This window comes from Macaca mulatta, chromosome 9, assembly GCF_049350105.2.
Source record: "Macaca mulatta isolate MMU2019108-1 chromosome 9, T2T-MMU8v2.0, whole genome shotgun sequence".
Classification (NCBI taxonomy): Eukaryota; Metazoa; Chordata; class Mammalia; order Primates; family Cercopithecidae; genus Macaca; species Macaca mulatta.
This window is the reverse complement of record NC_133414.1, coordinates 86275066-86287687: the sequence shown is the minus strand read 5'-3', so window position 1 is coordinate 86287687 and position 12622 is coordinate 86275066. Positions and strand designations below refer to the sequence as shown.

Genomic DNA, 12622 nt, shown 5'->3' with positions numbered 1-12622 from the left:
TGATTTCTAGTTTGTTAAGGTTTGTTTTATGGCCTAGAATGAAGTTTATCTTGGTGAATGTTCCATGTGAGCTTGAGAAGAATGTGTTATCTGCTGTTATTTGGTGAAGTAGTCTATAGATGTCAATTATACCCAGTTGATTGACAGTGCTATTAAGTTCAACTATGTCCTTATTGATTTTTTGTCTACTGGAGTTGTTTCTGATAGAGGAGTGTTAAAGTGTCCAATTATAATAGTACATTCATATATTTCTCATTGCAGTTCTATCAGTTCTTGCCTCATATTCTGATGCTTTGCTGTTAGGCATATAGATATTAAGGACTGTTGTATGTTCTTGGATTACTTATCTCTTTGGCATTATGTCCTATTTATCCCTGATGATGTACAGTGCTCTGAAGTCTATTATTAATATAGCTATCCTCAGTTTATTTTGGTTAATGTTAGCATGATATATCTTTCTCCATTCCTTTACTTTTAATATTTGTGTCTTTAAAGTGGGTTTCTAGTTGATGACATATAGTTGGGTCTTGCTTTTTAATTCACTCTACTAATCTCTGCCTGTTAATTGGTATATTTAGACCACAGATGTTTAAAGTGATTATTGATATAGTCTGGACTAACATCTATCATATTTGTTACAGGTTTCTGTGTGTGGCCCCTGTTCTTTGTTCCTATTTCTGTCTTTTACACTTTTTCTGCCCTTTGTGGTTTTAACTGAACACGTTATATGATTTCATTTTCTCCCTTTTCTTGGCATATCAATTATACAGTTGACCCTTAAACAACATGGGTTTCAACTGCACAGGTCCTCTTATATGCACATTTCTTTTAACTAAATGAAGACAGATAATACAGTATTTGACTGGGCGTGGTGGCTCATGTCTGTAATCCCAGCACTTTGGGAGACCGAGGCTGGTGGATCACGAGGTCAGGAGTTCGAGACCAGCCTGGCCAACCTGCTGAAACCCCGTCTGTACTAAAAATACAAAAATTAGCCAGGCGCAGTGGCAGGCACCTGCAATCCCAGCTACTCCAGAGGCTGAGGCAGAACTGCTTGAACCAAGGAGGCGGAAAATGAAGTGAGCTGAGATTGCGCCACTGCACTCCAGCCTGGGTGACAGAGCAAGTCTCCGTCTCAAAAAAATAATAATAATAATAACAGTATTTGTGGGATGTTAAGACTACATATATGTAGGATCAACATTCTGTATACACAAGTTCAACAGGGCCATCTGCATGACTTGAGTATGTGAGGATTTTGGTATACTCAAGGAGTCCTGGACCCAACTGCCCATGTATACAGAAGAATGCCTGTTCTCATCTTTCCCTTCCTTCCCCTTCCCCTTCTTCTTTTTCAATTTTTACTTCTCTCTGTGGTTTCCCTGGAGTTTGCAATAAACATTTACAACTCATCCAAGTCCACTTTCAAATAATGTTATACCACTTCATAAGCAGTCGAAGTACCTTATAATAACCAAATATTCCTAAATCCACTCTTTCATCTGTTGCATCATTGCCATCATTCATTTCACTTATACCTAATTACATGTATAGATACACACACATACACAAACCCACAGAAGTATAATCGAATACATGGTCGCTATCATTATTTTAACAAACTGTTATCTGTTAGATCAATTATGAAAAAGGAATATAAAAGGTTTTAAGATTCAAGCTTCTGACCTATATTATTTTCCTTCTCTCTGAAGAACTTTTTTTTTTTTTTACATATTTCTTACAAATCAGATTTGCAATAATAAATTCCCTCAATTTTTGCTTTGAGTAAGTCTTTTTTACATATTTCTTACAAATCAGATTTGCAATAAATTCCCCCAATTTTCGCTTTGAGTAAGTCTTTATTCTTCCTTCACTTTGGAAGGGTAACACAACATGGCAGGATATAAAGTTCTAGGTGGTAGGCTTCTTTCTCTCAACACTAAATATTTCACTCTATTCTCTTCTTGCTTGCATGATTTCTGAGGAGAAGTTGGATGTAATTTTTATCTTTGCTTCTCTATAGGTAAGATATTTTTCCTCTCCGGCTTCTTTCAAGATGGTTTCTTTATCTTTGATTTTCTGAAGTTTGAATATGGTGTGGCTAAGTGTAGATTTTCGGCACTTATCATCTTTGGTGTTCTCTGAGCTTCCTGGATCTGTAGTTTGATATCTGACACTCATTTGGGGGAATTCTGTTATTACTTAAAACATTGCTTCTGTTCCTTTCTTTTTTTCTGCTGCTTTTGTATTTCCTTATGTATATTTTGCACCTTTGGCAGTTGTCTCACAGTTCTTGGACATTCTGTTCTGAGGGAGTTTTTTCTCCATCATTTTTCTTCTTGCTTTTCAGTTTTGGAAGCTTCTTGTAATATCCTCAAGCTCAGAGATTTTTAAAAGTCCAGTATACTAATGAGCCCATCAATGAAATTCTTCATTTGTTACAATATTTTTCACTACAGTATTTTCTTTTTTATTCTTTCTTAAAATTTCCATCTCTCTGCTTACATTATCCATCTGTTCTTGCACATTGTCTACTTTTTCCATTAAAGCCTTCTGCATGCTAATCCTATATATTTTTTAATTCCTGGCCTAGAAATAAAGCCACATACCTACAGCCATCTAATCTTTGGCAAAGTCAACAAAAATAAGCAATGGGGAAAGGATTCCCTATTCAATAAATGGTGGGATAGCTCCCAAGCCATTTTTGCAGGAGAATGAAACTGGATGCCTACTTTTACCATGTACAAAAATTAACTTAAGATGGATTTAAGACTTCAATGTAAGACCTCAAACTATAAGAATCCTAGAAGAAAACCTAGGAAACACCACTCTGGGCATTGGCACCTTGGGAAAGACTCTATGACTAAGTCCTCAAAAGCAACTGCAACAAAAACAAAAATTGACAATTGAGATTTAATTAAACTAAAGAGCTTCTGTATTACAGAAGAAACTATCAACTTAGAAAACAGATAACCTACAGAATGGGAGAAAGTATTCACAAACCATGTATCTGACAAAGGTCTCATATCCAGAATTGATAATGAACTTAAACAACTGAAGCAAAAAATACCCCCATGTAGGCCGGGTGCGGTGGCTCAGGTCTGTAATCCCAGCACTTTGGGAAGCCGAGGCAGGTGGATCACGAGGTCAAGAGATCGAGACCATCCTGGTTAACACAGAGAAACCCCGTCTCTATTAAAAATATAAAAAAAATTAGCTGGGCATGGTAGCGGGAGACTGTAGTCCCAGCTACTCGGGAGGCTGAGGCAGGAGAATGGCGTGAACCCTGGAGGCGGAGCTTGCAGTGAGCCAAGATAGTGCCACTGCACTCCAGCCTGGGCGGCAGAGCAAGACTCTATCTCAAAAAATAAAATAAAATAAAATAACCCCATTTAAAAATGGTCAAAAACACAAGAACAGACACTTCTCAAAAGAAGACATACAAGCAGCCAACCAACATATGAAAAGAGAGGCTCAACATCACTAATTATCAGAGAAATGCAAATCAAAATCCCAATGAGTTAACATATCCCATCAGTCAGAGTGGTTATTACTTTTTAGTATAAAACAACAGATGTTGGCAAGGCTACAGAGGAAAGGGAAGCTTTATACATTGTTGGTGGGAATGTAAATTAGTTCAGCCACTGTGGAAAGCAGTCTGGAGACTTCTGAAAGAACTTTAAAAGAACTGCCATTCGACCCAGCAATCCCATTACCGGGTATACAACCATAAAAAAACAAATTGTTGTACCAAAAAGACACACGCACTCACATATTCATCCCAGCACTATTCACAATACCAAACACATGGAATTAACCTAGGTGCCCATCAACAGGGGACTGGATAAATAAAATGTGGTACACACACACACCATGGAATACTATGCAGATATAACGAAGAATGAAATCATGTCCTTTTGCAGCAACATGGAAGGAGTTGGAGGTCATTATCCTAAGCAAATTAAGGTAGGAACAGAAAACCAAATACTGCATGCCCTCACTTATAAGTGGGAGCTAAACACTGGGTACTCACGGACATAATGATGGCAACAATAGACACTGGAGACTACTAGAGGAGGGAGGGAGGAGGCAGAAGGGATGAAAAACTGTGGGATACTAAGGTCAGTACCTGGGTGATGGGACCATTCAGACCCCAAACTTCAGCATCATGCAACATACCCAGGTAACAGACCACACACACGTACCCCAGAATCTAAAATAAAAGTTTAAAAAAAAAAGTAAAAATAAATAAAAAAATTTCTGGTCTGATATTTCCAACATTCCTGCCATATTTGGCTATGGTTCTGATGTTTGGTTCGGTCTCCTCAAACTGCAGTTTTTGCCTTTTAGTATGCCTGTAATTTCTTGTTAAAGTTGGTAATATACTAAGTATTAAAAAAAAAAAAGCCTACAGTAAACAGGTGTTTTGTAATGTAGCACTAGGGTGATGGAGGAGAGGCATTCTATAGGCCTAGGATTAGGTCTCAGTCCTCTGGCGAGCCTGTGCCTCCACACTGTGAACTTCCACCAGCGCTTCTCAGGTTTTTTCCTCCCTTCAAATGGAACAGGGTGGCTGGAGAGGGCTGGAGTTATTTCCCTTCCCCCAAGTGGAAGTCTAGAGGGAGTTAGAGTTAGGAATTTCCTTTTCTCCATGTGGAGGGCTAGAGTTGACTGGAGCTGCATTTTTCCCATTCCCCAGTTAGGTTAGGTTCTAAGAGAAATAATTTCTCCTGAGGGCAGGCCTTGTTAAGGACAGAATACCTTGGTGTATTTCAAAATGTTTCGGCCGGGCGCGGTGGCTCACGCCTGTAATCCCAGCACTTTGGGAGGCCGAGACGGGCGGATCACGAGGTCAGGAGATCGAGACCATCCTGGCTAACACGGTGAAACCCCGTCTCTACTAAAAAATACAAAAAACTAGCCGGGCGAGGTGGCGGCGCCTGTAGTCCCAGCTACTCGGGAGGCTGAGGCAGGAGAATGGCGTAAACCCGGGAGGCGGAGCTTGCAGTGAGCCGAGATCCGGCCACTGCACTCCACCCTGGGCGACAGAGCCAGACTGCCGTCTCAAAAACAACAACAACAACAAAAAAAATGTTTCACTTCCCCCTTCTCCTGCTGACAGCGTAAGAGGATTTTTCTCAAATATTTACTGTGAGGACCTGGTAGAGCTCCAGGAAGTAAATCTCACAAAACTATGAGGGCTTCCTTATGACTGGCTCTCCCTGGAGTTTTTAGGTCTCAGAGCTGTCCACACTGAGCCTCCAGCAACTCCTCAATTACAGCTCAGGTTTTCCTACCCGGGTACTGGTTCCCTCAGGGCTTTCTGATCCTCGGTTTCTGCTTCAGTAGTTGTGATTCTCTGTATCCACCTGTCTGTCTCTCCAGTTTTGGAGGATGTGGTTTGCCCTGTGACTTCACTTCTCTGAGGAATCTAAGAAGTGTTGTCTTCTCTTCATTTTGTTCAGTTATTTATTTTGTCAGGACCAAGTGGTAATTACCGAGTTCCTTACATGCTACACTGGAAATTGGAAGTCTTCAGAGATTACTTCTTAATCGTTTTTAAGAGTGCTTTGTATATGAAGATATATACCCAAAAATCAAACAAAAAAACCCTCTGTCAGGTTTTATAGATATTCCTCCTCCTTTGTCATCTTTCAATCTTGTTTATATTGGTTTTGGAGGCACAGGAGTTTGAATGCTTATATACTCAAATCTATGATTACGGTTTCTGATTTTATGACAGAAAGGTCTTCCTGCTATCAAGAATATAATACCTTTATCCTTTTTTTTTTTGTACTTTTATGTTACTTTCAGTTTTTCCATTTCCATTTCTTACTCATCAGAATTTTTTTTCTTCAGTTTTTATTAAATGGCTGGCTAGCTGTCACAACATCATTTACCAAATAATTCCATCGTGCTCCAAAAACCATAAAATGCTGTCTTTATCTTAGACTAAATATCTATTAATAATTGGGTATGTTTCTGGACTTGACTTTGAGGAAAAAAAAAAAACTGGGAACAGAGACTGCCTGTGAAATGAACTGACTAGCTGGAAACAGGGAAGAAAAAAAGATTTAACTTTTCACTGTTCCCTTTTAAATTTATTTCATGTGCTTTGAATTATCACTCAAAACATCAATACAAATTTGTTGAAGTTCTGCTTACTAGATATGATAGAATTATCAAATATTTCAGATTTGGCAAATTATACCACAACCCCATATGCACCTGAATACCTGAAATCGTAAGTCTATCTAGAGCTTAAAATCCTGATTTAATCTATTCTATTTTAAATAAATAGTAAAAGTACCTCAACTGTCTTAAACTAGATGTTTCTCTGCCACTTAACATGGTCAAACACAAAACCATATTTTACCATGAAGGGAAAACAAAAGCTTCTGTCTAAATCCTTAGTTGTTATATTAAGGCTGCTACTGGAAATGTATAAGAATCTCAGATAAGGTCAATTTCTCACTGTGTATGTTTCCCAGATCCAGCCATCACAGATGTATTTTACTTTTTGTGTTGTCAGCTAGTCACCATCTTTTTCTACCAATACCTACAGTGAATACTTAATCAGAACCTAATCTTTTTATTCTATTGCTATCTGATCATTGTATTTTCAACATCATTTCCTTATCATTCAATTTCAATCTCTAAAGTCAAACTTAACCTCTGTTGTAACCATAATTCCATAAGCAGACTGCCTGAGAGAAAAGAGGTATTCACCTAGCAGCAGATAGAAAAAGAACAGCTTTCTTCTGTGAGGTCAGTATTCTTAAGATCCTCTCTCTCTCCCACTATTTTCTGAACAACTATGAAAGACAGACTCATTTAGTAATTTTAGCCTTTCTCCAAATAAATGTACTTTTTAGCTACTGAAAACTCTCTCCCAATAGAAATGGGAAGGTGACCTAGTATTCAGTCTCATTAGCATTCTCATTAATAATTACAAGGATCAGATACTATCTTTGTACCCTCTAATTCTGCTCTCACTACCTGCTCTCCTAGGTACTTTCCTACTCTCTGCTGCTCTGCTAATAAATGAACTCCTTTAACATGCAGTAGATGCACATTCCACATATCTCCTAGGAAAACTAATATTTAAAAAAAGAAAACAATGCTTTTAACAGTCTAATTACCCTTAGGTTTTAAAACCCCTTACGTTTGATCTTCGTAACAGTATCATCCCCATATTCAACAGGAAACGTACAGTGTGATTTACCAAACATCACATTACTGGTAGTAGAACTAGGTCTCCTGTGAGAATGTCCTTTGCCCTAAATACACTGCCTTCCTCAGAGAAGAAAAGTGTCTTTGTAGAACACAATGAAGGATGTGCTTTATATAGCACAATGTACAACTATTAGTGATATATGTATAAAATCAAAATCAAGTTCAGTACTTAAAGAAATATCTTCTATATAAGAAATGATTTCAAGCACGCCAAGAACCCACAGTATAAAAGCTTCTAGGCAGAAGGTACTATATTTCCTTTTCTCCCAGTGCCCCAGCACCTTATCTTATACAGTGAAGTACTAATGGCCACTTTTTTTTTTTTCAGACAGAGTCTTACTCTGTCACCCAAGCTGGAGTGCAGTGGTGCAATCTCAGCTCAATGCAACCTCCACCTCCCGGGTTCAGGTGATTCTCCCGCCTCAGTCTGCCGAGTAGCTGGGATTACAGGTGTGCACCACCATGTCCAGCTAATTTTTGTATTTTTAGTAGAGATGAGGTCTTGCCACATTGGCCAGGCTGGCCTCAAACTCTTGGCCCCAAGTGATCTGCCCTTGTTGGCTCCCAAAGTGCTGGGATTACAGGCATGAGCCACCGCAACCAGCGTTTAACGGCCACTTATTTCTTAGCAGATCTCAACTATCTGCTAATAAATTTAGCAGATTTCTGTGTATCTGAGTCACAGTCCAATACACAGAAATTACAAACACACTCCACTAAAATCTGGGCACTTTTCATGAGAGACTCTCCGCAGATGAAGTCTTACTTTAGATAAACAATTCTCAACCATATCAGACTCAATGTGCCCCCTGCATAAAATATTTTCCAACTTCTGCTTTACCACCCTGAAATAAAATAACAATATTCCTACAATTTCAAACAAATCCATATACCCTAAATAAGAATGGAAAAGAGAAATGAAAATGATTTATAATAACATATATTTCGATGTGGGGCAAAACTACACTAGAAGACTTAAAGAAGTAACTAGTAGCTGAATATATCTATGAATGCAGAGCTATTTGTGATACAATTTTCCAAAACTGTAAACAACTCTTAGTCAAGTTGTGAACAAAACAATCTTCCTTCAGTTCACATAACGGCTACATGTGGAAACAAAGACACTGGAAAATTCAGTTAAAATCATGATGTAAGACGGAGGTTCCAGGCTTTGATAATTACAAATATTACATGAATGTCAAGCAAGATATTCTTAAATCATGCAGGACATGGGGAGACTTTGTTCAGCACTGTCCCACAACTCTCTAGCCTCCACTCAACAAACGCAAGTTGTTAGCTCCAATCATTACAACAATCTAAAAAAATGCCTTCTAGTTTCCCCTTGGAGGGCAACACCGAGCTGCACCCATTGCCTTAAACACAATTCTGCTATCTATCCCAGTATAATGTAAAGAAGCTTGGGAAGCATGAATTAGATCTCCAGTTCTGTTACCAATGACCTGTGTGATCACTGGCCAATGAGATAACTTCTCTAAACCTCACTTTCCATCGTACCAAAAGGGAATAAACACTACCTGGCTTTTTAAGTTGTCAGAATGACTCAATGACATGTGTGCAGCACATGGTAGGTGGTTTCCAACCCATGGCCTATTGAGATGTGAAAAAAGGCACTGTTCCAGGTAAATAGAAAGCAAGCAGCAAAAAGTAACCTAAATGTGTAAGAGGCAGAAGATATAATAAGCATACAAAATAAAATTCAACGCACAGCAGTCTAGGGACATTTCAGAGAGCAGCCAGCAGTCCTACCTATCTCAGCAACCCCTGAAGGCATTAATGTGCTAGGATTAGCTGAAATAATTAATATTCACAATGATGATCTCCAAAGTAAAAAGGCAAGAAAGGCATACATTTTAAAGGGACTTCCAATGTACGTGGCTGAATTTTTTTTTTTAAATCTGATGCTTAGTGACTGTATTTCACAAATATTATTCAAATTTTTATTGGGCATTTACTCTCTTAGGCTAGATAGTTGGAAAACACAAAGAAATCCAGTACACCACGTCTGTTCTCAAACATTTTGCCATTCAGTATATTAGACATGGTAGAGGCAGAATGACACAGATAAGAAATAGAAATTCAAGTAATAAATTATGGGGGCACAGACAAAATTAGGAATAATTGTCCCTGAGGAAAAACAAGGACGTCTTCATGGCATAGGCCACTGAAAAATGAGGGTTCTGATAGGTACAGAATGGGGAGCAAAGTGTTAAGGGAAAAACAAAATCTGGGCAAAAGCACTGAGCATGAAAATACAGACTGGTTCAGAGAAGAGAGGTAGGGAAAGGGTACATTAGGAGTTGGGGGTGAAGGTAGTGAAAGTAAAGGCTGTAAAGCTATTTCAGGACCTGTTCGTGAAGGGATATGAATGATATTCAAATTCATTTCAGTTTTATTGAACAAGAGAGTTCGCCAACACGCTGGTGCTTATGCAGCACACCTGATCCTCAACGCTGAATAATGACCAAAAATAAAAGATTCAGAGTAAATGCAAATTACTACTAAACTTCCTGAAATAAAAATAGTCTTGACATGAATAAGCAAAAAGAACCTAACCCAACAGTAGAAAGTTCTGAGCTTGTTTCTTAAATAATGATTTATTATTTATTAAATAAATTACCCAATAAATAAATTTATTATAATAATAATAAATAAATTTATTTATTAAATAAATTACCCAATTTATTGACTGAGAACTGAAAGAAATTTAGGATAATCTGTTGTGTCCTTTGATTGTCTTCCACGCAAGTCACATTATTTCCTAAACATATTATTTAGCAGTGCCTCACATCATCCCCGAAAGGCAAGAGACAGACTACAGTATTATTATCCCCTTTTTATCACAGGGAAACTGAGGAACAAGAAGACAAAATTATAGTATGGTCACAAAAGCCATCATATTTTTTAGGACTTTAATTAAAGGCTCCAAGCCTACATTTCATCTTTTATTCTTCACACCATCTGAATACTAGAATTATCTTTTACTATCGTCTTAATTGGAAAAAAGAAAAATATCTAAACTTTAAGATCATTTTCTCAATTTGGTACTGTCACAAAAAAAAAAAAAAAGTTTTAAAAGTCTACCCTTGAAATGATATTTGCAAGAACAGCAAGGGTAAGCAGTAACCCAACCTCCAAAAAATACAGTTGTAAATCTTATAGCTGTAATACAGTTGTAAATCTTAAGACAGGTCAGGAATCCTAGACCCAGCCCTTACTTTGAACATCTGGCAGGCCTCAGGGAAATAATGGAGATTTGTGTCTGTAAAAGTCTTTGCAGATGCTCTAATGAAAAGGTGCCCTAAGAGGCCCAGAACAGTGGTATCACTACACTCACCACCGCAAACATGAAATCCTCCTCTGTCCCTCCCTGCCTTGCACCACGAGACTCGCGGCACACAAGGAGGCCTATGCAAGAACCTCTCGACATTTCCCTTAAAATGCGGTACTATAAGGACGCCTTTGGTGCTGGGCCTCCGTAAACACTGAGGGTACCGGATGTGGCCAGGCACACCTCAAAGTCTTGGCTCTCCAAAACCAGGGCCTGGTCGAGAGTCTTTTATTGGACACCGAGTTCCTGCGAATATCTCACTTTTCACACAGGCGCTGCCAATCCCTGCCCTCCAGTACCCTTCCTCAGCCTCCTGCCGCACTCTTGCCGCGAGGTGGGCGTCCCAAAGAGCTAAGGAGGAGGGTAAGGTTGGTTAGAGCGCAAGGGCCAAGGCCGCGGCCGCGAGGCCGTCCAGCACAGGCTACGGTCCTGCCGGTCCAGCCCCGGAGCCCGGCCGCCTGGCCCCGGCCCTGGCCTGGGCCAACGCGCCGCCGCCGCCGCCTATCAGCGGAGCGCAGGGGCGGGGCTGGCCGGCTCGGCGGCCAGGCCGGCGGGCGGGGGCGGGCTGGGACGGGCGGGGACGGGCGGGGGACCGACCGCCTCGCAGCCCAGGCCGCCGCGCGCACACACCGGGCCCGGCTCCCGAGGGCGCCAGCGCGGCCCCGGGGAGCGCGAGGAGCCGGCGAAGCGCGCGGCCTGCCGTTGGCGGCCTGGTCCGCAGCGCTCTGCGCCCACCCGTCCCGGACGTGGGGCCCAAGCCCCCGTGAAGATGGTGTCCTGGATGATCTCCAGAGCTGTGGTGTAAGTGCCGCTCACGGCGCCCTGCAGCCGGCGCGAGGCCCAGGGGAGCTGTGGGAAGGGGAAGGAGCCGAGAGGAAAGGGAAGGCCTGGGCCTGGGCGGGGACGGGGTGGCCCGGCCTGGGGCCTGCCGTGGGGCCGGGGGAGCCCTCGGCCTCCTCACCTTGGTCCACGTCGCTGCGGGGCTCCCTGCGGCTGCCGAGGGCCTAGCTGCGGCGACTGCGGCTGCGACGGCGGCGGCAGCTGTGGCGCTGCTCGGCTGCGTGCGGCGCGGCGCCCCTGCTCCGGCGGCGCTGGGTGGGCAGGCGCTCAGGGCAGGCGGCGCGCGCTCCCCGCTTCTGCTCCCCGCGCAGCGCGGCACCGCCCTGCGGGCCCGGGAGCGGCGCGCCTCGCAGCTGCTCCCTGCGCAGGCTCCGCAGACGCCGAGCGCGGGAGGCTCCGCGATCCTCCCGAGGATGCGGTGGCAGTGCCGAGCCTTTGTATCCCGCGGCTGATGCGTTGCGGTGTCTCTCTTGGCGGCTGATTGCCATTCGGTCACGTGTGGTAGGAGGAGAGATTTGTCTAAAAACCCGAGACCGCTCCCAGTCCAGGATCCCTGGGAAGGGTCCTAGTTGTCCCAAGATTTGCAGCTTACCGAGAAAGGTGACACCCGGCTGCTCGCCTAGATCCCCGAATTCGGCCCTGTCTTGGCGGAAATATTTGCTAAGTGATTGAAAGGCTGTAGGTGCCTGTTGCCTTTGTTCAAACTATCGGTTCATTTCATTGTTCTCCTACCAACAAGTGCTACAGGTCTGTAAGAAAAAAAAATTCCTTGAGTTGTGGTGTTAATCGTGTAAATGTATTTGAATACAATTTAAACTGATTTTCTCTCATCCTCCCCATTTTACCCCTCTCCCCGATTTAAAAAAAAAAAAAAAGTCACCAAGTAAACAATGACGTAGTTACAGCTAGGGTCTGTGAATTCATTATTCATCTCTGTAGTAGTGTTATCTCAGAAGGTTTCATAAAGGTATATGAAAAAATGTTTATGTGAGGGGGCAGGCTTCTCTGATTAGCTTTAGAATTTCGGAAAAATAACATTACCAGATTTTTTGTTGTTGTTGTTAAAAGGAGCTAAATTTTCTGAGTTTGGTGTTTATTTTGTTTGGAAGTGAATTACTAGTCCTATTTAATCCGATTTGCAGCACAGCATTCAAAATTTTTCATTTGATTAAATTGCAAAGTTTCTAGTTTTAAAGC

The 12622-nt window shown here is 41.6% G+C and overlaps 2 protein-coding genes across 8 annotated transcripts in view; one reads left to right on the top strand and one right to left on the bottom strand.

Annotated features, from left to right (window-relative positions):
- JMJD1C (jumonji domain containing 1C) overlaps positions 1–11694 on the bottom strand; it is a 364460-nt gene extending 352766 nt beyond the window's left edge. For all 7 annotated transcript variants that reach the window (XM_077946708.1, XM_077946709.1, XM_077946710.1 and 4 more), the window contains exon 1: positions 11547–11694. The gene's annotated coding sequence lies outside the window, so the exon portion shown is untranslated. The remainder of the gene's footprint in view (positions 1–11546) is intronic.
- Positions 11250–12622, top strand: part of REEP3 (receptor accessory protein 3) — a 103581-nt gene continuing 102208 nt past the window's right edge. The window contains 1 exon segment of the mRNA NM_001261663.1: positions 11250–11386. Within this exon segment, the coding sequence (NP_001248592.1) occupies positions 11355–11386 (32 nt within the window). The 5' untranslated portion in view covers positions 11250–11354.